At 44.2% G+C, this 25,688-nt stretch overlaps 1 protein-coding gene and 1 non-coding gene across 2 annotated transcripts; both read left to right on the top strand.

Moving 5' to 3' along the window:
* The first annotated feature begins 8,811 nt into the window (after positions 1-8,811).
* LOC129858079 (N-alpha-acetyltransferase 15, NatA auxiliary subunit-like) lies at positions 8,812-25,424 on the top strand. Its single transcript, XM_055927015.1, has 20 exons — positions 8,812-9,353; positions 16,344-16,428; positions 16,657-16,761; positions 17,130-17,287; positions 17,370-17,504; positions 17,772-17,925; positions 18,009-18,128; positions 18,306-18,401; positions 18,554-18,660; positions 18,774-18,846; positions 18,923-19,092; positions 19,225-19,377; positions 19,487-19,615; positions 19,875-20,088; positions 20,252-20,445; positions 20,688-20,796; positions 20,887-20,985; positions 22,340-22,483; positions 23,533-23,630; positions 24,282-25,424. The coding sequence occupies exons 1-20, from the start codon at positions 9,300-9,302 to the stop codon at positions 24,489-24,491; spliced, it is 2,607 nt and encodes an 868-aa protein (XP_055782990.1). The 5' UTR covers positions 8,812-9,299; the 3' UTR covers positions 24,492-25,424.
* On the top strand, positions 20,481-20,616 carry LOC129858736 (small nucleolar RNA SNORA18). Its single transcript, XR_008760089.1, has one exon. It is a non-coding gene; the product is annotated as a small nucleolar RNA SNORA18 (small nucleolar RNA).
* Positions 25,425-25,688: the final 264 nt, after the last annotated feature.

The following is a 25,688-nucleotide window of genomic DNA, read 5'->3' as shown; positions in this document are numbered from 1 at the left end:
AGTTGTCTTGAACTCACTAAAGTCAGATTTTGCAGTTCCGAGTTAAGTTGTTTTGAGCACGGCAGAAATCATGCTTCATTGACAGCATGGCCAATGTTGAATGTTTATAATTTTAAACTAGGAAAAGAGACCCTTAATCTTAGATTTTGGACTACACAGCCACTACAATGAATAGCAGGCTAATGATTGCTTTGCAATGTGCAATGCTTACAGTTAGCCACTGATTCCTTCCAAACCACTCATTGCTGAATTTGCGAATTCCAACTTGTTGTGTAATGTTTATGTCCAATAGCCGATGAGCACCGATACATTTTATCTATAATTTCTCTTCATATGACAGGGATTAAAAAGGATTTTCCAGTAGATTGTCGACTTGATTCATGATGATGACTGCTAGCTAAGATTTGGAAAATATGATGTTGACATGATCAGTCCAATCAACGCTACTGTAGATATAACGTGATTTGATGTAATTTTATCTGTGGCCAATGACCTTGAGCCTTCTTGGATGGGCACTTCTAACTCTATGGCAGCAACCAAGAGGCTTGAATTTTCGAGCTCTACCCTTAAACTTGGCGGTGAAGTAGTGTCCCCCTAAGTGACAGAACACTGATCCAATCACGGATTAATGCTCCGTATTTTCTGCTGGCTTGCCCCACCACCACAGAAAGCACTGAGTTAGGCTGAAACATCTGCATTTTGGAGCTCCCTCACTCAAGAAATCAAAAAAGAGACCATGTTTGTATGTGGCTTTATTAACTCAATGATATATATATATATATATATATATATATATATATATATATATATATATATATATATATTACATTGTTTGCAAACTGATATGTGACACGTATTAATGCCAAAATAACAAGCAAAACAGGCAAGCCCCCCCCCCAAAGAATGTATTTTTATTTTGAAATGTATTTATTTTTGCTAAATGCCCCACCTGCACTGAATGTCCCACCTGCACTAAACTGGTCGCCACTGAACAGCGCTTGTTTACGGAAGACATAGGCAGCCACCTGTGCTAATTAGCTGTCTAGCATGCCGAACACGTGTGCAATCGTAACTGGGGAGGAAATGTAGTTTGTCAACTGGAGGCATACAGCGTATGGATCTGCGCAAAACTGCTACAGTAAGTGTATCTTTATTTGAAAGATTCTTTTTCGCTGATATGAAAGATAAGGGGAATATCAGCATATGATAGGAAACCCGTTTCGCAGGCGATGATTGACATTTCTAAAATGTTCAAATACAGTGTCGGAATTGTAGTTCACCAAAAAATTGTAGAATACAAAAAATATGTTCTTAAGAAAAAGTACTGTTACATAGATTGTAATTTGTAAAATGTAAAAGTAGCCCTCTTAAGAAACGAGTCAGGTAAGAGTAAATAAGTATCCGGTTAGAAAACTACTTAACTACTAGTTACAAATTTAGTTTGGTAATTTTTTTTTACACCTTATGGTAAATTGTGAGTGACAGCAAACAAATCAAATTGTATTTGTCACTGGCGCCGAATACAACAGGTGTAGACCTTACCATGAAATGCTTACTTACAAGCCCTTAACAAACAATGCAGTTCAAGGAATAGAGTTAAGAAAATATTTACTAAATAAACTTAAGTAAAAAGTGTAATAAAAAGTAACAATGAAAAACAATAACGAGGCTATATACAGGGGGTACTGGTACCGAGGCAATGTGCGGGGGTACAGGTTAGTCGAGGTAATTTGTACATGTAGGTAGGGGTAAAGTGACTAGGCATTGATAATAAACAGCGAGTAGCAGCAGTGTAAAAACAAAGGGGTGGGGGGGTGTCAATGTAAATAGTCCGGGTGGCCAGTAGTCTTATGGCTTGGGGATAGAAGCTGTTAAGGAGCCTTTTGGACCTAGACTTGGCGCTCTGGTACCGCTTGCCGTGCGGTAGCAGAGAGAACCGTCTATGACTTGGGTGACTGGGGTCTTTGACAATTTTTTGGGCCTTCCTCTGACACCGCCCAATATATAGGTCCTGGATGGCAGGACGCTTGGCCCAAGTGATGTACTGGGCCGTACACACTACCCTCTGTAGCGCCTTACGGTCGGATGCCGAGCAGTTGCCATACCAGGCGGTGATGCTACCGGTCAGGATGCTCTCGATGGTGCACCTGTAGAACTCTTTGAGGATCTGGGGACCCATGCCAAATCTTTTCAGCCTCCTGAGGGGGAAAAGGCATTGTCGTGCCCTCTTCACGACATTCTTGGTGTGTTTGGAGCATGAACATTTTTTGGTAATGTGGACACCAAGGAACTTGAAACTCTCGACCCGCTCCACTACAGCCCTGTCGATGTGAATGGGGGTATGTTCGGCCCTCCTTTTCCTGTAGTCCACGATCATCTCCTTTTTCTTGCTCACGTTGAGGGAGAGGTTGTTGTCCTGGCACCACACTGCCAGGTCTCTGACCTCCTCCCTATAGGCTGTCTCATCATTGTCAGTGATCAGGCCTACTGTACCACCTTTGTCGTCAGCAAACTTAATGATGGTGTTAGAGTTGTGCTTGGCCACGCAGTCGTGGGTGAACAGGAAGTACAGGAGGAGACTAAGCACGCACCCCTGAGGGGCCCCAGTGTTAAGTATCAGCGTGGCAGATGTGTTGTCCCAGTCTCAGGATCCTTAGCTTAGTGATGAGCTTTGTGGGCACTATGGTGTTGAGCTGTAGTCAATGAACAGCATTCTCACATAGGTGTTCCTTTTGTCCAGGTGGGAAAGGGCAGTGTGGAGTGCGATTGAGATTGCGTCATCTGTGGATCTGTTGGGGCGGTATGCAAATTGGAGTGGATCTAGGGTTTCCGTGTTGTTGGAGTTGATGTGAGCCATGACCAGCCTTTCAAAGCACTTCATGGCTACCGACGTGAGTGCTACGGAGCGGTAGTCATTTAGGCAGGTTACCTTCGCTTAGTCCGTCTGGTAGGCTTGCGTCACTGGTCAGCTCGTGACTGGGTTTCTCTTTGTAGTCCCGTAATAGTTTGCAAGCCCTTCCACATCCGACGAGCGTCAGAGCCGGTGTAGTAGGATTCAATCTTAGTCCTGTATTGACGTTTTGCCTGTTTTTGTTTTGTCTGAGGGCATAGCGGGATTTCTTATAAGCGTCCGGATTAGTGTCCCGCTCCTTGAAAGTGGCAGCTCTAGCATTTAGCTCTGTGCGGATGTTGCCTGTAATCCATGACTTCTGATTGGTTTATGTACGTACGGTCACTGTGGGGACAACTTTGTTGTTGCACTTATTGATGAAGCCGGTGACTGAGGTGGTATACTCCTCAATGCCATTGGATGAATCCCGGAACATATTCCATTCTGTGCTAGCAAAACAGTCCTGTAGCGTAGCATCCACGTCACCTGACCACTTCCGTATTAAGCAAGTCACTGGTACTTCCTGCTTTAGTTTTTGCTTGTAAGCAGGAATCAGGAGGATATAATTACGGTCAGATTTGCCAAATGGAGGGCGAGGGAGAGCTTTGTATGCGTCTCTGTGTGTGGAGTAAAGGTGGTTTCGAGTTTTTTCCCCTCTGGTTGCACGTGACATGCTGATAGAAATCAGGTAAGCAGTCTTAGTGCCAGCATCGGTTTGTGGTGGTAAATAGACGGCTAAGTAAAATATAGATAAACTCTCTTGGTAGATAGTGTGGTCTACAGCTTATCAGGAGGTACTGAACCTCAGGCAAGCAATACCTCAAGACTTCCTTAATATTAGACATTGCAGACTAGCTGTTATTGACAAACAGATATACACCACCACCCCTTATCTTGCCGAACGTAGCTGTTCTGTCCTGCCAACGGAGCTCATCCGGTTTATTCTCCAGTGATTTTACGTTGGCCAATAGAACGGATGGTAGAGGTGGGTTACCAACCTGCCGACGAATTCTCCCAAGCAACATGTGCACCCCTACAGTTTACACAACTTTATCCACCGAAACTACACAATCCTCTATCCCATGCCCTCCTGCACTCTTCCCACATCTTGGAATCTTCGTCCTACACACTGCTGTGACATGACCATAAACGTTGCACCTGAAACAGCACAGTGGATTCGTCACAAACGCTCAAAGGATAAATGATATATCCTAACATGAGCATGTTTAGTAGACTCTGACTCAAAAGGACTGACAGTGACTCCTCCGTTTCACCACGCTCATCATCGCACCAAAACGCGGGCGTCACAAACACCAGAAATTTTCAACTTCAATTGCTCCACCTCCACACTTATCACTACCCCAGAAATCACTCCTTTCAATGGTGTCCTATTCCTAAGAGCAAAGCAAGAAACATAGTTTGACCCAAGTTGCGTCGCATGGAGCAACGGAAAACTTTTGAGAGCCAGTGGACTTGAGTTTTGATGACAAGATATTTTGAATTATTTTAATTGGTCAAGGGGCCGTGAAATGTTCTTACAGATGTAAAGGGGAAACAGTTAATCTTATAATACTTGTGGAATATAAAAATACTTGATTGATATATTTCTAGTTTTTTGAAATACTTTGCAAATGCAACTTATGTGTGAACTTAAATGGTCTATGCATTCCTTTCCCATTTTAGTAGACACTCTTATCCAGAGTAACTTAGTGATTGCATACATTTTCATACTGGTCTGGTCCCCCATGGGAATTGAAACCACAACCCTAGCATTGCAAGCACCCAGTGGCGTGCCGTGGGCCTGGGGCCTGGGCCTTCAGTGAGGTACTACACAGTCCCACCCGAATTAATCCACCTCTTATTACCATCATTATGATGCCATGGCTCTAGACACTATACATTTAGACAGAAACGCAGTATAACCAGGCGTTGCGTCACCTTGAAATTGACAAATTGACATTTTTGGGTAAACAGTGTTTACCCAAAAACATGACACAATCAATGAGTCTTTTCAATATTTCCCTTCACCTTTTCATTGTGCAGCTCCGTTGCCCTGCGCGCTTGTTCTTTGAGCTGTAGATCCACTCCGGTGTCCCCAAAAGTTTTCAAAAGCACCATTGCTTGTAAGTGCCCAGCCGTACTTTGGTGTCTCGTTGCTGCCTTGGTTAGACAACTCAAGTTTGCAAAGCCAGTGTGGGTCCAAACACCAAATCGATCACTTGCAAATAATAGGCATTCCCAGCAGTACAGTTTGCAGTGCTTCTCGGAGCCTGTGAGCCATTGACAGCAATCGTAGTTGAAACTCTAAAGTGGCGAGCGAACGAACCCCTTTCCCGCCTGTGACAGGCTTTGTGGCGTCGGGCGACCTCTCCTTACAATGTCTAACTTTTCTTGAAAAGTTCGTCTTGAGAATGGCGTTATAATTATATCCTCGACCAAATCGATATCTTCTCCTCCTTCCGCCATTGTGGGTTGAAAAAACAGCTTAGTAGTACGCGAATTAATTAGTTTATCAAATTCAGTTTCCTAGATCTGCATAGACCTGCCCATAGGACCTGCCTCTCAATATTGGTAATCCAATCAAAATACGTGCACGCACTACACCTGCTAGCTGGCTCCTGTGTAACACTGGAGCCAGCCAGCAGGCGTACAATAGCCAACTCTAAAACTGATTGGTTGACACTAAATTTTCATTTCCATTCACTATAAGCTACAAGCGCCCGCACTGTTGATTCTGAAGGCCTGAGGGCAGATTTTAGACCCCTGGCAACACATGATGCCTGAATATGATTGGATAAAAGATCTAACATAAAGACCAGCCCTCCAAATCTCAACCTGGGGCTGGAAGCAGTGCAACCAAGAGGAAAGCTATGAAATGAAGAGTATAACTCTTACTCTGGGAAATAATTTAATACATATTTGTGGGAAAATATATATTAAAAAAAAAAAGTATATTCTGATGATGTTTAGGCCAGCAGAGAAGGCCTTGCAGGCCCTGACGACCCACCACTGCAAGCACCATGCTCTACCAACTGAGCCACTTCATCACAAACCACTTGATGTCTCAATGTACTCAATTACTGTGTTGTGCATGGTTTTTTTTCATGGTGATGGAAAGTCTACAGGTGCAAACCTAGATGACCAGCCTATGTACACTATTTATACAAAAGTATGTTGACACCCCTTCAAATTATACTGAACAAAAATATAAATGCAACATGCTGGTCCATGTTTCATGAGTGGAAATAAAAGATCTCAGATCTCATACCGTGATGAGATCCTGAGGCCCATTATCGTGCCATTTCTCCGCTACCATCACCTCATGTTTCAGCATGATAATGCACAACCCCATGTCGTAAGGATCTGTACACAATTCCTGGAAGCTGAAAATGTCTCAGTTCTTCCATGGCCTGTATACACACCAGACATGTCACCCATTGAGCATGTTTGGGATGCTCTGGATCGACGTGTACGACAGTGTGTTCCAGGTCCTGCCAATATCCAGCAACTTCACACAGCTATTGAAGAGGAGTGGGACAACATTCCACAGAACAACTCTATGCGAAGGAGATGTGTTGTGTTGCATGAGGCATGAGATACTGACTGGTTTTCTGATCCACAACCCTACCATTTATTTTAAGGTATCTGTGACCAACAGATGCATTTCTTCCCAGTCATAGATTAGGACCTAATTTATTTATTTTAATTGACTGATTTCCTTACATGAAATGTAACTCATGAAAATCTTTGAAATTATTGCATGTTTATTTTTGCTCAGTGTAGTGGAATCGGCTATTTCAGCCACACCTGTTGCTGACAGACGTATAAAATCGAGCACACAGCCATGCAATCTCCATAGACAAACATTGGCAGTAGAATGGCCTTACTGATGAGCTCAGTGACTTTCAACGTGACACCGTCATAGGATGCCACCTTCCCAAGAAGTCAGTCAGTCAAATTTCTGCACTGCTAGAGCTGCCCCGGTGAACTGTAAATGCTGTTATTGTGAAATGTAAAGGTCTAGGAACAACAACGGCTCAGCCTCAAAGTGGTAGGCAACACAAGCTCACAGAATGGGACTGCTGAAGCGCGTAAAAATCGTCTGTCCTCAGTTGCAACACACTCACGAGTTCCAAAATGCCTCTGGAAGCAATATCCGTACAATAACTGTTCGTTGGGAGCCTCATAAAATTGGTTTCCATGCGCGTGCGTCCTCAAATTGATTTTGTCCCCCCCACACCAAACACGATCACGACCCGCAGGTTGATATATCAAAACAAACTCTCCACCAATTATATTAATTTGGGGACAGGTCGAAAAGCATTAAACATTTATGGCAATTTAGCTAGCTAGCTTGCAGTTTCTAGCTAATTTGTCCTTGGATATAAACATTGAGTTGTTATTTTACCTGAAATGCACAAGGTCCTCTACTCCGACAATTAATACATACATAAAACGGTCAACCAAATTGTTTCTAGTCATCTGTCCTCCTTCCAGGCTTTTTCTTCTTTGGACCTTATATGGTAATTGGCAACTAACTTTCATAAAAAGGTGTATTACCACAACCGACCTCAGTTCATCTTTCAATCCCTCACGTAGGTATAACCAATGAGGAGATGGCACGTGGGTATATGCTTCTAAAAGCCAATGAGGAGATGGGAGAGGATCACGCTCTGCGTCACAAATAGAAGCAACTTCTATTTTAGCGCCTGACAATGCAGACGCTTGTTGGCGTGTGCGAGCAGTTTAGGTGCAATGATTGAATAACATGTATGTGTACATTTATTTTGGGACGCGTCCGGTTTAGGCACCGTGTAAGATCAGCATGCGCAATGCCAAGTGTCGGCTGAAGTGCTGTAAAGCTCACCGCCATTGGACTCTGGAGCAGTGGAAGGCCCTTTCCTGTTTCAGCATGCCAATGTCCCTGTCCACAAAGCGAGGTCAATACAGGAATGGTTTGTCGAGATCGGTGTGGAAGAACTTGACTAGCCTGCACAGTGCCCTGACCTCAACCCCATCGAACACCTTTGGGATGAATTGGAATGGCGACTGCGAGCCAGGCCTAATCGCCCAACATCAGTACCTGACCTCACTAATTCTCTTGTGGTTGAATAGAAGCAAGTCCCCGCAGCAAAGTTCCAACATCTAGTGGAAAGCCTTTCCATAAGATTGGAGGCTGTTATAGCAGCAAAGGGGGGACCAACTCCATATTAATGCCCATGATTTTGAAATGAGATGTCGACGAGCAGGTGTCCATATACTTTTGGTTATGTTGTGTACAATACAGTCATGTACATTTTATATGAAGGGGTTTGTAAGGATGGTAAATGAATACTGCACAAAAAGTGGTTGTTTTCCATGTTATTTGATCAAGAAAAATATAAAATGTTATGTTTTGTGGATGCTTTTTGCTCATAACTTTGCACCTGTTTAAGGACAGGGTTTTGTTCTTTTTGGATTTCATTAGAATAACAATCCCAGAGAAAGGGACAGGGCAACACCTCTTACAATTCCAACTATTGAATCCGGCAAGATACTGTTCTTAATTATACAACTACCCTGTTAGACAAAGCAGAGATGCTGATTTTTGTTGTTGTTTCCCACAATACATACATATATATCAGTCTACTAATACTAGTAAAGGCCTAATGCACTACTTTTGTTTAGTATATATATTTTCTATTCAGATTTTTCAGAGGGTGCTGCACCCTCACCACCCCTACCTCCCGCGGCTATGCTAGCGAAATCGTCAGTTTAATAAAATAAAAACAGCATTATTTCAATCTTCTAGATTTACCTTTAATCATTTCGGGATGATTATGAGTACAACTATGTATTCCATCCCTGGATTGAGGTACGTTTCCCCAGCCATATATCGCTCTGGGCTCTGGCTGACCACCTTTCCCGGCATAGCACCGTTCCGACTCTGGATAGATGAATTAAGGAGAGTCGGTTTCCTTTGGCTAAGTGCAATATACCTCTCATTGACTGACTATGTATGAAGGTACCATTCCAGAATCCAAGGCTGGAGTTAAGAAAAGGGCTGAAAGTGCAATGCAGCCTTATCAGTAAAGAATCAATTTTACATCACGTCTATTGCCGAAGCGATGTACTATACTTTATAACACTTCCCCCTTCTGTAACTGTCTTTGATTGATTGGTTACAGTTGCAACTTTTCATTTCGATCATTTTGCACAGCATGCACGCAGACGCGGAGAACAGCTTGACCCGGGGGAGAAGGTATTCGGCCATTTTGGTCTAAAGGGGGCCTTGGCTGTCACCACGTGAGGAAGAAGAGCCCGAAATAGAGCAAGACAACTCCGGGAACTTTGCCTCAAAAAGACCGAGAGGGGAGAGAGCAAACGTCGATTCATGCGTGAAGCTACAGAAGAGTAGCCAGTTTACAGAATGCCCTCAATTACTCTACCGCCGAAGGAGAATGCTCTCTTCAAGAGAATATTGGTAACGTTAAGTGCTTAGCTGTCGCTAGCTAAATCCATTTCAAGTAACTTTAACGTTAAAGGTTTGATTCGAGTAGCGTTGCTTGTAATAAAACAGCATGCAATCATGTCGTCTTGTTAGCTGACATCTGCTGTTCCTTCCATCGCCTGCTCAACGAACGTTAACTTTAGCTAACTCGTGGGCTAACATGTTTCGAGGCACTCGAAATGGCCTGCCAGGTTGTCATTAGCCTGCTAGTTAGCAGTTTGTTTGCAACCGGTAACGTTAGGTAACATGCAACATGGCTTATAGCTAGGTAACTTTGGCTTATGTGTAGTCCCAGTTTGTTATAGGGTGATAGTTTAAAATAAACGCATGTCTCAAACACGGGTGGCATATGCTTAGCTAGCTTGCTAGCTACGGCTACATAACTTAGCTAGCTATGCGAAATAGCTATCTGCAAACTCATTCTACGTCCAAAAGCACAGGTGTTTCGTCATTACTCAGCATTTTAGCAACACGATTATCTGTAACCATGTACTCGTTACAATTCACATGCACAACGTATTTGCATGATGTCACCAATTATATTACTGCAAACTTGGGTGTGTTAGCTAATGCAATCATTTGCCACTGATTGTACAACTACGAGTTAGCTAGCTAACAAAACCTTGCTAGCTAGCAAGCCAACTAGCTGTCACTCACGCTTTGCTGAACCACAGATCAGATGGGGACTAATTATACAGTTTGCGTCCTATGATGCCAACGAACTGCACACATTTAGTCGACTTTCTCTGCTGAATATTAAGTACCATTCACACGTTTGTCCTATTTCTGGGCATGATGTTGAACAATTGTTGTAGTTATTATTATCCAGTTAGGTGGTGTAATTAGCTCGCCATCTCTTAGGGCCTGCAAATTCAAATAACCCACGCCTAAAGTGTGAACTACAACCTGTTGGTTACAAACATATATTTTTCATACGACTTCTATAATATTTATTTCAGAAAAATACACTACATTACTAAAAGTATGTGAACACCTACATGTCGAACATCTCATTCCAAAATCATGGGCATTCATATGGAGTTGCTCCCCCTTTGCTGTTACAACAGCCTCCACTCTTCTGGGAAGGCTTTCCTTTAGATGTTGGAACATTGCTGCAGGGACTTGCTTCCATTCAAGAGCATTGGTGAGGTCGGGCACTGATCTTGGGCAATTTTAAGCCTGGCTTGCAGTTGGAGTCCCAATTCATCCCAAAAGTGTGAGATGGGGTTGAGGTCAGGGTTCTGTGCAGGCCAGTCAAGTTCTTCCACACCGATCTCGACAAACCATTTCTTTATGGACCTCGCTTTGTGCACGGGGGCATTGTCATGCTGAAACAGGAAAGGGCCTTCCCCAAACTGTTGCCACAAAGTAGGAAGCACAGAATCATCTAGAATGTCATTGTATGCCTCCCGAGTGGGACAGAGGTCTAAGGCACTGAATCGCAGTGCTTGAGGCATCACTACAGACCCGGGTTCGATCCCACAACCAGCCGTGACCGGGAGTCCCATAGGGCAGCGCACAATTGGCCTAGCGTCGTCCGGTTAGGTGGTTTGGGCCTTTGCTTGGCTTATTGCGCTCTAGCGACTCCTTGTCGCAGGCCAGGTCCCTGCAGGCTGACCTCTGTTGTCAGTTGAACAGTGTTTCCGCCGACACATTGGTGCAGCAGGCATCCGGGTTAAGCATGCGGGTGTTAAGAAGCTCTGTTTGGCGGGTCAGGTTTCGGAGCACGCATGACTCGACCTTTGCCTCTCCCGAGCCAGTTGGGGAGTTGCAGTGATGAGATGATTGTTATTGGATCACAATTGGATATCACCAAATTTAGGGAGGAAAAAGGGGTAAAATAATCTAATTGTATGCTGTAGCATTAAGATTTCCCGTCCCTGGACTAAGGGGCCTAGTCCAAACCATGAAAAGCAACCCCAGACCATTATTCCTCCTCCACCAAACTTTACAGTTGTCACTATGCATTCGGGCAGGTAGCGTTCTCCTCCCCCAGATTAGTCTGTCAGACTGCCAGATGGGAAAGTGTGATTCTTCACTCTAGAGAATGCGTTTCCACTTCTCCATAGTCCAATGATGGCAAGCTTTACACCACTCCAGGCACACTTGGCATTGTGCATGGTGATTTTAGGCTTGTCTGCGGCTGCTTGGCCATGGAAACCCATTTCATGAAGCTCCCGACGACCAGTTCTTGTGCTGGCGTTGCTTCAAGAGACAGTTTGGAACTTGGTAGTGAGTGTTGCAACCGAGGACAGACCATTTTTTACGCACTTAAGCACTCAGCGGTCCCGTTTGACGCTGAGCTGTTGTTGCTCCTAGATGTTTCCACTTCACAATAACAGCACTTACAGTTGACCAGGGCAGAAATTTGGCTAACTGACTGGTTGGAAAAGTGGCGTCCTATGACGGTGCCATGTTGAAAGTCACTGAGCTTTTCAGTAAGACCATTCTACTGACATTGTTTGTCTGTGGAGATTGCATGGCTGTGTGCTCAATTTTTGGTTGAAATGGAGGGGTGTCCACTAGAGGTTGACAGATTATGATTTTTCAATACCAATTATTGGAGGACTAAAAAAGCCAATACCGATCATTCGGCCGATTTATAAATAATAATAATAATTTAAAAAAAAAAATATATATATATATTATTATTTTTCTTTCATAAAAAGTATTTATTTGTAATAATGACAATTACAACAATACTGAATGAACACTTTTAACGTAATATAATACATCAATAAAATCAATTTAGCCTCAAATAAATAAATAATTAAACATGTTCAAAGTGTTGGAGAAGAAAGTAAAAGTGCAATATGTGCCATGTAAGAAAGCTAACGTTTAAGTTCCTTGCTCAGAACATATGAAAGCTGGTGGTTCCTTTTAACATGAGTCTTCAATATTCCCAGGTAAGAAGTTTTAGTTTGTAGTTATTATAGGACTATTTCTCTCTATACGATTTGTATTTCATAAACCTTTGACTATTGGATGTTCTTATAGGCACTTTAGTATTGCCAGTGTAACAGTATAGCTTCCGTCCCTCTCCTTGCTCCTACCTGGGCTCGAAGCAGCGTTACCCATGCAGAGCAAGGGGACCAACTACTCCAAGTCTCAGAGCAAGTGGCGTTTGAAACGCTATTAGCGAGCACCCCGCTAACTAGCTAGCCAATTTACATCGGTTACACCAGTCTAATCTCGGGAGTTGATAGGCTTGAAGTCATAAACAGCGCAATGCTTGAAGCACAGCAACGAGCTGCTGGCAAAACGCACTAAAGTGCTGTTTGAAAGAATGCTTACGAGCCTGCTGGTGCCTACCATCGCTCAGTCAGACTGCTCTATCAAATCATAGACTTAATTATAACATAATACACAGAAATACAAGCCTTTGGTCATTAATATGGCCGAATCCGGAAACTATCAATTCGAAAACAAAACGGTTATTCTTTCAGTGAAATACAGAACCGTTCCGTATTTTATCTAACGGGTGGCATCCATAAGTCTAAATATTCCTGTTGCATTGCACAACCTTCAATGTTATGCCATAATTACGTAAAATTCTGGCAAATTAGTTCGCAACGAGCCAGGCGGCCCAAACTGTTGCATATACCCTGACTCTGCGTGCAATGAACGCAAGAGAAGTGACACAATTTCACCTGGTTAATATTGCCTGCTAACCTGGATTTCTTTTAGCTAAATATGCAGGTTTAAAAAAAAATATACTTCTGTGTATTGATTTTAAGAAAGGCATTGAAGTTTATGGTTAGGTACAGTCGTGCAACGATTGTGCTTTTTTCGCAAATGCGCTTTTGTTAAATCATCCCCCGTTTGGCGAAGTTGGCTGTTTTTGTTAGGAAGAAATCGTCTTCGCACAGTTTGCAACGAGCCAGGCGGCCCAAACTGCTGCATATACCCTGACTCTGTTGCAAGAGAAGTGACACAATTTACCTAGTTAAAAGAAATTCATTTTAGCAGGCAATATTAACTAAATATGCAGGTTTAAAAAATATATACTTTTGTATTGATTTTAATTAAGAAAGGCATTGATGTTTATGGTTAGGTACACGTTGGAGCAACGACAGTCCTGTTTCACGAATGCGCAACGCATCGATTATATTCAACGTAGGACACGCTAGATAAACTAGTAATATCATCAACCATGTGTAGTTAACTAGTGATTTTGTTTTTTATAAGATAAGTTTAATGCTAGCTAGCAACTTACCTTGGCTTCTTACTGCATTTGCGTAACAGGCAGGCTCCTCGTGGAGTGCAATGTAAAGCGGGTGGTTAGAGCGTTGGACTAGTTAAGTTAACTGTAAGGTTACAAGATTGAATCCCCGAGCTGACAAGGTAAAAATCTGTCGTTCTGCCCCTGAACAAGGCAGTTAACCCACCGTTCCTAGGCCGTCATTGAAAAGAAGAATGTGTTCTTAACTGACTTGCCTAGTTAAATAAAGGTGTAAAAAAACTCAAACAACAAACAATCGTCCAAATCGTTGTCCAGAAATACCGATTTCCAATTGTTTTCATAACAAACTTGAAATCGGCCCTAATTAATCGTCCATTCCGATTAATCGGTCGACCTCTAGTGTCCACATACTACTGTGTGTGTATTGACCTACTGAAGATATTTCTTCAGGGTTTGCTCTGTAACTAAAAAAGACCACTCTGCTGCAAAGCAAACGTGTCTTTACCATATGATCTTTGCTAGACGATTTAACTCAACCCGCGATATATGATGGAGTTGAGCGGTGACTAGTGTGGGCGGACTCGATCTTGAATTTCACATAAAATCACGTTTTTGTCGAAAACAACTGGTTTCAGCACCCCAAGAATAGCCCGCAATTACAAACTACATTGTTCTGTGTAATTGCGGCCTATTCTTGGGGTGCTGAAATCAGTCTTTAAAAAATAAATAAATTACAAGACACAATTTTATGTGAACTCGGCGTTCAAGTCCGCCCACATTAGTCGCCGCTCAACTCCATCATAAATCGCGGGTTGAGTTAAATAGTCTAGCAAAGATCATATGGTAAAGAGACGTTTGATTTGCATTAGTGGTCTTTTTTTAACAGAGCAAACACTGATTAAATATCTCCAGTAGATCTATATATACACATAAGTATGTGGACACCCCTTCAAATTTGTGGATTTGGCCATTTCAGCCAAAAATCGAGTCGTGTTAGTCCGTCCACACTAGTCGCCTCTACTCCATTGTAAATAGTTACGTTAATTTTACTCTGCATATGGGAATAGCCACTGCTGTTTGAGGAAGCGCGTAAGGTGATGGTGGGCGGTACTAGTTTCCCTGTTAAATGCTCACCACAAGTGTAATGTTTTGCGTAGATGTGAATTCTGTTGTCACTCTTTCTGTGTAACATTATAAAAACTTTTGTTTTAGTTGCTGTGTTGAGCACTCCCCAGTTCTATCGGAGCCACTGCCCTCTCCCTATGCCAGTGGGGATTCCCGGGCATTAGCTTTGTGTGGGGAGCTGGCAGGCTGATTACGGGGGTGATAACCCACCGCTGACCCAGGCAGATAGGAATCTTTGACCGATTTTCTAATCACTGCATATCAACACCCATCTGACCATACATTCCCACAAAGAAGGCTAGCTGATTCCCCCCCCCCCCCCCGACTCAATCAAGTCTTACTGTATTGGGGTTGTGACATGCTACTGTGCTTGCTTGCTGGATATTATCACCAGACAACCTACCTGCAAGTGTTCATGCACAACCCTATATAGACAGTCAACTAGGACTGGGCAATATGGCCAAAATATCATATCTTATATGGTATATTTCAAAATTGACAGTTTTTTGTTTTTGATTAATAAAAGTTCTAAATTTGCTTTTTGAGTGGTGTGTGAACCTAGGGTGGCGACACATATATTATAAATGATTTCAATGGGTCTTTCTCCATTCTGATTGTTTTATACTGTTCAATTCAATTTCAACCTAAAATAATTTCCTGCATTTCCTGCACTCTTAAGATTATTTCCACACTGCCACGATATGGGCAAAAATACTAGGCCTTATTTTTAATCAAATGTTGCGATTTAGATCAAAACACTTGGGTGAACTTTTGGGATCATGGCAATAGAATGTTTATGATAATTTTATAGTTAGTATATAAATAATAGTGGGTACTTTCAATAGTGTTTGACATGACAACGAATGAAAAATGCCATGGCCGAGTTATTGTGACAGTGTAGGAACCAAAGTGATCAGTGTTTCCTCAGTGACCCTGATCTTTGCTTACATTAAATCTTTATTCATATAGGCAACATATTCATGCTTTGTTTATTCCTCTTTGATTTAGAAGATACTGTTGCACAAACAACATGCTGATTTTAAGCCTCCCCCAGTACTGCTATCTGGCTGTATTAGCTAGCTACGTTTGCTCTGACTCAGTACTTTTATTAAGCTTGTTCGCTAGCCAGCTAACTAGCGATTAGCTTTAGTGGCTAACACGATGCAGCTTAACTTGCTAAGAAAATACAAACTAGCTGTTTGCAGATGTAAGAAACACAAACTAATATTGTAATTATAGAATGCTTGTGGATTTATATTAAGATCATTGGAAACAACAGCTTTGTCATCAACATTGCTGCATTGACCCTGCAAACTGAACGAAAGTGTCTCGTGGTCAAGCAACAACAAATGTGCTCCTTGAGTGACAGTGGGTGGGACTATGTCTGTGGGGAGAGAGTTGACTCGGGTAGTGGAGTAAACTGTAAAAATGGACATTACACACGCGTATCACATTTAACAAACCAAACATTCAAATACCGTTATAGACCGGTCTGTGCATAAATATCGGTATATCGTAAAATACGGTATACTGTCAACCCCTCTAGAATATTTGCGTACATTTTTGTAACCATATATTTGGGGGGTTCCTCAGATCAGAACTCTAAGAACAAGCTTTACAAAAACCTTGATGACAACACCTCTCCCCTGTTGCAGAGATGCTACGAGCACAAGCAGTACAGAAATGGACTCAAGTTCTGCAAACAGATCCTCTCCAACCCAAAGTTCACAGAGCATGGAGGTGAGGCCCGCTTCAACAGCTGCTACTCTCACTTGTCTTTTCAGTAGTCGGAAAGAACGAAATGACTCAACAACCGTCTGGTCCAGGTTTGATATCCGAACTGGGTCACCATGGACATTTTTCATATCTTTTACTCAGTTTAGAACATGAGTGATTGTAAATCCTCTTCTGGTGTAGTGTTTAGGCTGTGACTAACACTAATTCCTCTCTCAATCATCTGTCCCTCAGAGACACTGGCGATGAAAGGCCTGACCCTGAACTGTTTGGGGAAGAAGGAGGATGCGTATGAGCTGGTGAGACGAGGCCTGCGCAACGACCTCAAGAGTCATGTCTGTATCCTTCTATACTAGGGCTAATGAGGTGAGGTTTTGTATGAAGTTCCTACTCAGGTGTGAGGACTTTCACCAAAGGCTCATAATAAGCCCAAACTTTCTACTCCATCCCACAAGCCCTTACTGCGCCATGTCTACCCCACGTAATCCAGACAGGGAATGGGAGAGAGCTAGATTAGCTCTGAGTGTTACTGTTAAGGCTAATAGTCTCGGCCTGGTTGCATTAATACAGTGTTTTGATTTGTCATCATGAGTATTACGTTCTCTCTGTTCCCATGCCCTTTCAGTCCTCCAAATGGTTTTTTTTGCGAGGGATTTTTTTTCTTTGGGGGTATGTCTGTTTTGCCTCCTTAACCCTTCTTCTCCCAGGCTGGCATGTGTACGGTCTGCTGCAGCGGTCGGATAAGAAGTACGACGAGGCCATCAAGTGCTATCGCAACGCTCTGAAGTGGGACAAAGACAACCTGCAGATCCTCAGGGACCTTTCACTGCTCCAAATCCAGATGAGAGACCTGGAGGGCTACAGGGTGAGGACCGGGAGAGAGTCTGTCTCCTCTCAAGTATTCTCTCTTGCTTTGTGTATCATTTTGTGTTTCGCTCTCTTTGCAGGAGACCCGCTATCAGCTCCTGCAGCTGCGTCCAGCACAGAGGGCCTCATGGATCGGCTACGCCGTGGCCTACCACCTGTTGGAAGACTTTGAGATGGCCGCCAAGATCGTCGAAGAATTCCGCAAAACACAACAGGTGAGCTGGGCTTGACCTCTCTCTGACCTCTGTTTTTGAGTCTAAGAAGTCTCATTGATTACTCTGTGGTGTTCCTGTATCACCTGTCTGTCAATTATACTGATTGGTCACCCTGCCTGGATCAGTACACCTGATTAACTTGTCTGTCAGTAATTTATTTGTTGGTTATGTATTAGTGAATCTCATTCGTCCCCCTGCCTGTATCAGCAAATGTGATTGGTCACTCTGCCTGTTTCAGTAAATGTGATTGGTGGTGCTGTGTTTCAGACATCGCCGGACAAAGTGGACTACGAGTACAGTGAGCTGCTGCTGTACCAGAACCAGGTGCTCAGGGAGGCGGGGCTGTTCAAGGAAGCACTGGAGCACCTCACAACCTATGAGAAACAGATCTGTGACAAGCTTGCTGTGGAGGAGACCAGAGGTGTGTGTGTTGAGTATTTGCATCTGGGGGGGAAGAGATGTGTATATCTAACATGATTCATGTGATTCTGTCCATCCCTGCAGGAGAGCTGCTGCTGCAGCTAGATCGCTCGGAGGAGGCCACAGAAGTCTACCGACAACTCCAGGAAAGGAACCCTGAGAACTGGGCCTACTACCAGGGTCTGGAGAAAGCACTGAAACCAGGTAACCTTTGAACCCCCACTGCTACCCACCCCATTCCCACTGGACTCTCTCACCAGTCCCCTCTGTAGCATGAGTCACCTCATTACATTGACGAATATGTTTGGTAGATTTTGTGATCAGAATTGAATCTGTGTATGAATGCCATGCTCTGACTGTTGGCTTGTTCTGTGTCCCCAGCTAGCATAGAGGAGAGGCAGAAGCTCTATGAGGAGGCATGGGTGAAGTATCCCAAAGGACTGGTTCCCCGGAGGCTGCCTCTCACCTTCCTCACAGGTACATAAGCCTGCCATTATCATTACTGTGTAATTATCCCTGGAATGAGGACCTTTCAAGACGACGGTGGGTAGACACAAGCATGTTGAAACGTGTGGTGTGTGGAACGCTAGAGAATGGGGTGTCTGAGGTCTATTCACTTTTCTTTTCAGGTGAGAAGTTCCGTGAATGTCTGGACTGCTATCTGAGGACCAACTTCAGTAAAGGCTGTCCGCCTGTCTTCACCACTCTGAAGTCCCTGTATCACGACAAGGAGAAGGTGAGGGAGAACCACTGCCATTCCATTGGCCCCAGCAAGTCACTGAAATAACATGCCTGCCCTGGGCTGAGAAGTCTGGGTAATCCTGCGTATCCTTGTTCCCATCCGTCTAGGTGTCAATCGTTGAAGAATTAGTGGTTGGATACGAGACGTGTTTGAAAAGCTGTCGAATGTTCAATCAAAATGGTGAGTGCCATCAGATTTTCACGTGTTATGAAATCTAATCGGAGTAGTATTAGAATGTCATTATGTCTATGTGTAGATGGTGGTAAGGAGGAGCCCCCCACCACTCTACTGTGGGTCCAGTACTTCCTGGCGCAGCACTTTGACCACGTGGGCCAGCAGACGCTAGCCCTGGACTACATCAACACAGCCATCGAGAGCACACCCACGCTCATAGAACTGTTCCTCATCAAGGCCAAGATATACAAGGTAACACACACTTTCTAGAGCTGCCATCATGGTGGACATTTAGTGTGGCTCAATGTGATTTATAGCGCTCTTCTTCTCTGCTAAGATATCTCTGTTGAGTTTGACTATTACTCTCCATCTTTGTGTCTCTAGCATGCAGGTAACATAAAGGAAGCAGCCAGGTGGATGGACGAGGCCCAGGCTCTGGACACTGCTGACCGCTTCATCAACTCAAAATGTGCCAAGTACATGTTGAAGGCCGGCCTGGTCAAAGAGGCTGAGGAGATGTGCTCAAAGTTCACACGGGTCAGTCAGTGTGTGTTAAGCTGTCTGTGTAGACTCCACATGATGCTTGTTGCCTTAAAACCCTTTGTGTGTCTGTCTCTGTGTGTGTGGTGCTATCTGTCTGTTTCAGGAGGGTGCGTCGGCGGTAGAGAATCTCAATGAGATGCAGTGCATGTGGTACCAGACAGAATGTGCTCTGGCCTACAAGTCCATGAACAAGTTTGGAGACGCTCTCAAGAAGTGCCATGAGATCGAGAGGGTACGTTTTCTAACCTGGGGGGAAGCAGGCACTTATTATAATTTTTTTATGGTGAAGGTGGTTAGTAAGTTAGATTTCCTCCCCCTTAAAATGTGCTCAAATGAGAAGTCAGAAATGAAAAAGAGCAATGTGGTCTCTGTTTTTAGAGATCATCATGCAGATTCACTGAGGGTTAAACCTGTATAGATGGCTCAGTGATAGTGCAGGTCTGCTCTGTTTGGATTTCATCATAAACCATCTCTGTTCTGTGTCCCATCAGCATTTTGTGGAGATCACGGACGACCAGTTTGACTTCCACACGTACTGCATGAGGAAGATGACGCTGCGATCCTACGTGGACCTGCTCAAGCTGGAGGACGTGCTGCGCATGCACCCCTTCTACTACAAAGCTGCCCGCACCGCCATCCAGATCTACCTCGGCCTGCACGACAACCCCCTCACCGACGACAACAAGGAACACCAGGCCGACGCCGGTACGTGTGTGTGAGCGCCAGTCTGTGCGAAAGAGAGGGAGTCTGTCTGCGAGACCCCAAACCGCCGCTTGTTTGATTATCACTAATTTGATGTTTCCTACAATGTTTTATTTTTGGGGGGTTTGGTGTAGTCGTGATCTCTGAGTGAACCTGTGTCCCACAGAGAACCTGAATGACAAAGAGCTGAAGAAGCTGAGGAACAAGCAGAGACGAGCCCAGAAGAAAGCCCAACTAGAGGAGGAGAAGAAGAACGCCGAGAAGGAGAAACAGCTGAAGAACCAGAAGAAGAAGAAAGAGGACGACGACGAGGAGATCGGAGGACCCAAGGAGGAGCTCATACCAGACAAACTAGCCAAGGTGCGTGTGTGTAGCCTGTAGAAGATGAAGGAACGACTGAGGCCTATCCCGGCAGACTCCTCACAGTGAGTCCTAGTCGTTGGAAATGTCTCAAAGAACAAACCTGTGGTTTAACGCTTTACCCGCATGGCTACTACCATTAGCCTTGTGGGATATCACTGCAGAACATGGTGATATTACACCAATTAGAAGACTGAGTGGTGTTTTTGGAATAAGACCCATTTGTTTTCTTCCCCCTGTAGGTGGAGAACCCACTCGAGGAGGCAGTGAAGTTTTTAACACCCCTGAAAAACCTGGTGAAGAACAAGATTGAGACCCACCTCCTGGCCTTCGAGATCTACTTCAGGAAAGGTAAAGGAACAAGACGCTGATTGACATTCTGACACACAAAGTATCCGGTACCTTTTGTCAGTGAAAACAAAGTCTCTTTCCCTCTCGTAGAGAAGTACCTGCTGATGTTGCAGTCAGTGAAGAGAGCGTTCTCCATGGAGCCCTCCCACCCTTGGCTGCACCAGTGTCTAGTGCGCTTCTTCAAAGGAGGTACAGTAGAGTAGGGCTTCTGCCACCTGTCACACGGCCAGGCTGAGGTGCCTTGTCATTACCCACAACTCTATCTGTCTCTGAACCCTTTTGTTGAATTGTTACTGGAATAGTTGTGTGTGTTCTGATTCTATGCTGTAATGCAGTGGTGACCAACCGGTCGGTCGCGAGACATTCCTAGTGGAATACAAAACATTTTTGTAGAAAAGCCAACGATAACGGCTTGCGCTCTTGATGTCTTTTTTTTACTCCTTGTTCACCCGAGGTACATTAATTTCCAATGGAACGCTGTGTTTGCCTTGCAGCGTTGCTAGAAGAGCTAGTTGCAGTGCGTTCTGGGTGGTGCACACGTTGGATTTATTGAACGTATGCCTCGGACTGTATGCAAACACGGCTTGACAGAAATGGTAGCAGAAGGTGAATGTTGAACTTTTGTTGCACACATCCAGAGGATGTTGCGTAGCAATTTGCGCAACAACGCTGTCGGTGTGATCGAGGCATTTATTTGTGTTGCGCTGTTGGAGGTAGGTGCACTTGATTCAGGAGCCCTGCGCACCAGGTAAGCAAAGGGTTCCCATTTGGAACCATTTCATTTTTCTGAAAAGACGAACTCCTCAACTACCTGGGGGGGGTGAGGTCCGACTGGGGAAATATAGTTTTGAACGGTTATCCAACTCGGAAACTGGCATCTTTCTAGACCTCCGACCTGAAGACTATTGACGTCACAATTTGACATTGTTTTTCCCCCAAGTTCCCTGTTGTCTTGAAAGCAGCATGCACCTCAGATGCAGGTACCATCAGTACATTAAAATCAAATTTCAATTTATGCTCAGCTGTGCCTCGCAGGTGCTAAACTAACTGATCTCCCGAGTGGCGCAGCGGTCTAAGGCACTGCATCTCAGTGCTTGAGGCGTCACTACAGACACCCTGGTTAGATTCCAGGCTGTATCACAATTGGCTGTGATTGGGAGTCCCATAGGGTGGCGCACAATTGGCCCGGTGTCTTCCGGGTTTGGCCAGTGTAGGCCGTCATTCTAAATAAGAATTTGTTCTTAACTGACTTGCCTAGTTAAATTAATCTATTTTCTAATCAAAGCTTGTTATGAAATATAATCTGGTCTGAGAACAACAATAGACCAGGCATATAGCCAATATGCTGTGATAATGTATTAGGCCTACTGTACAAACCTCATTGTTAAAAAAAAAATTTTATTAGGTTAACGTTTTTTTTAAATACAAGTTTTAAAGATTTATTTTTATTTTTAATTCTGAGCGGTAGATCTCAGCTTGCTTTTTGAATGAGAAAGTGATCTTGACTCCGATTGGTGACCACTGTAATGGGTGTGTTCCTCAGTGTCAGACAGTAAGGACCTACCAGAGGCTGTGCGGACTGTTTTGAAGCAGGAGATATCGCGGCTGTTTGGGGAGAACAACCCACAGAGCTTCAACAAGAACTACCTGAGCCAACACTCCAACTCTATACCACATCGTGTGGCTGGTACGTACATACACTACCTGAGCCAACACTCCAACTCTATACCACATCGTGTGGCTGGTACGTACACACACTACCTGAGCCAACACTCCAACTCTATACCACATCGTGTGGCTGGTACGTACATACACTACCTGAGCCAACACTCCAACTCTATACCACATCGTGTGGCTGGTACGTACATACACTACCTGAGCCAACACTCCAACTCTATACCACATTGTGTGGCTGGTACGTACACACACTACCTGAGCCAACACTCCAACTCTATACCACATCGTGTGGCTGGTACGTACACACACTACCTGACCCAACACTCCAACTCTATACCACATCGTGTGGCTGGTACGTACATACACTACCTGAGCCAACACTCCAACTCTATACCACATCGTGTGGCTGGTATGTACACACACTACCTGAGCCAACACTATACCACACCGTGTGGCTGGTACGTACACACACTACCTGAGCCAACACTATACCACACCGTGTGGCTGGTACGTACACACACTACCTGAGCCAACACTATACCACACCGTGTGGCTGGTATGTACACACACTACCTGAGCCAACACTATACCACACCGTGTGGCTGGTACGTACACACACTACCTGAGCCAACACTCCAACACTATACCACATCGTGTGGCTGGTATGTACACATACTACCTGAGCCAACACGCCAACACTATACCACATCGTGTGGCTGGTACGTACACACACTACCTGAGCCAACACTCCAACTCTATACCACACCGTGTGGCTGGTATGTACACACACTACCTGAGCCAACACGCCAACACTATACCACATCGTGTGGCTGGTACGTACACACACTACCTGAGCCAACACTATACCACACCGTGTGGCTGGTATGTACACACACTACCTGAGCCAACACTCCAACTCTATACCACACCGTGTGGCTGGTATGTACACACACTACCTGAGCCAACACTCCCAGCCAAGCCCACATGAGACTGTACCATTACCACTCAGACACACAGTGTGAACTTGTGACTGATCAGCACCATGTTGTCCCCCTGCAGCTGCAAAGATGATGTTCTATCTGGACCCGTCCTCGGACAAGATGGCCTCTGAGCTGGCTACAGCGCTGGATGAGTCCCTCAATGAAAGAAGCATCACGGTGAGCGCTTACTCACTGAGCTTTTATTTTAACAAGTACCTTTTGGCATGGTAGTCCCATAGATGCGGTAAAGAGGTCAATGGAACGTAGACCGGGGGGGATAGGGCGCCGGATTGGTGCACATTCAACAAATCTGATCTAACATAGTGGATATTCGTCAAATCTTTACGAACTGACAGACCCACAATGTGGTTACTGAAGTATAATTTGGCTGTTTTTGCTGCATAACATTTATAAGTTGTCACTTTTTAGGTTTACAAGAAGTGACTGCTAAATGCTAGCTCCCGTTCGTATAAACTGGTTGAATAGCTAGCATACAGAAATCAGTGGCAGTAGTCAGTTGTTGTTTTTAACTGTAATGCAGTTTATTGGTTACGATGACATGAACATGTATTGCGGTTGACATCCGTACAAGTATTTTACTCAGAGTTTTTACGTCAACATAGGCACATTTTGCTGGGGAGCAATGAAGATTTGGGATCTTTACCCCAAACGTTTCCATAGCATTTTCCATTGTTTTGGTCGAGTTCCATTGACCTCTTTACCACATCTATGCCCGAAACAGTATTCGGAAAAACAAAGGCAAGGAACAATTGTGAATGTGGTGTGACCCAAGTCTAAGCAGACACCCTATCTTGTCTTTCCTGTCAGATCTGCACAGAGGTGCTGGAGGCGCTGCGTGATGGAAATCTGGGTGACGGGCAGCAAAAGGCAGCGGAGGTGTACCGGGCCGCATGTAACAAGCTGTACCCCCACACCCTGGCCTTCATGCCCCCTGGTTACGAGGACAACGCCTCCACCATCAACGCCAACGGAGACCTGTCAGCCGGAGAACACGACGACATGGCAAATGACATGTGAGAGAAGAGCGAGAGAGTAGAGGAGCACACACGCTGCCAGTCGGCAGTCTGACAACACCCCAGCTACGGTTGTTTGTTCGTGAATGCCCCCTGCAGTGCACTGACCTGGACTGAGAGCCGCAGAGGGAAGAGGGGAAAAACGAATGCCTATTTTACTTTTTTTAAACCCTGTTGACAACTCTATTCTTTAACTGAAACAAATGAAACAGTATGAGAAGAGTGGAAAGTGGTTAGGGTGGCTGCCGTTAAGTCAGGTTTTTACTCCTGTGTTTTCACGCCTGTATTTCTCCTGTATGTGCATCTGCTTCTCACGTTTTTAACAGTAATTTATATATTAAAAATGACAAAGAATAAAAAAAGTTTGCAAAAGTTGAAAGATATCAATTGTAGTGGTGGTGATGGAGGATTGTGGTTGTACTTGTGGGCTGGCGTGTGCCAATAAAGAAAGGCGGAACTTTTAAAAGGAGACATCACTTATTTCCTGGGGGAGGCGTAGGAGCGATGCACTCAGTTACTGAGCTCAAGCAGTCCTCTGCTTGGCCACAAGGGGGCGCAGTGGTAGTTCCCGGCGTGGCCTCCAGGAGGGGACAGGACACAGTTGATCTGAATGCAGGGACACAGAACTCAAAGCTCGCCTGGACTGCTGTATGACTGACGTGCAGATTTATCGGTTTTTATTTTCCGCTCAGTATTTTCCTTTCTAGTTGTACCCATGTGAAAGTCCCGTAAAACCACTTCATGATAAAACAAATGTTTGTTTGGGGATTTAATTTCTGTTGGTCATATGTTGAAAAAAGGCTTAATCCAAGTTCTCCCCTTTATTTGGGCGGGAGCCTTTTTCCCAATCATACTGAATTCTGCACATAGACCACGCCAATCTAACACCAAGGAGTTCTCAATAAAACTAAACTTAAATAAAAAATATATTTCCTGATTGTTTTTCCTGCAGAAGTTTGTATTTTATTGTAGGATTCAGGATCAGCATTCCAATTGCCAAGAAAGACAAAATAATTTGAGCGATCTTCAAGAGGAACACTTTTATATGCATGTAGGTGTACGAACTATGAGGGGTGTATTTTAATTTAACCTTTGTTTAGCTAGGCAAGTCCGTTAAGAACAATTCTTATCTACAATGACTGCCTACAAACCCAGCTGGCGGATGATGGGAGGGTGGTGACGGGTCATGGGGGAGCTGAGG

This window comes from Salvelinus fontinalis, chromosome 6 (genome assembly GCF_029448725.1).
Source record: "Salvelinus fontinalis isolate EN_2023a chromosome 6, ASM2944872v1, whole genome shotgun sequence".
NCBI lineage: Eukaryota > Metazoa > Chordata > Actinopteri > Salmoniformes > Salmonidae > Salvelinus > Salvelinus fontinalis.
The sequence above is the reverse complement of the archived record's forward strand: the minus strand, read 5'-3'. Positions and strand labels throughout refer to the sequence as shown.

Coding starts and splice junctions, on each gene's coding strand:
- LOC129858079 (XM_055927015.1), top strand. CDS start 9,300: ATGCCCTCAATTACTCTACCGCCGAAGGAGAATGCTCTCTTCAAGAGA. Junction 16,762..17,129: donor CGACCTCAAGAGTCATGTCT/GTATCCTTCTAT, acceptor TTCTTCTCCCAG/GCTGGCATGTGTACGGTCTG. Junction 18,847..18,922: donor TCGAATGTTCAATCAAAATG/GTGAGTGCCATC, acceptor GTCTATGTGTAG/ATGGTGGTAAGGAGGAGCCC.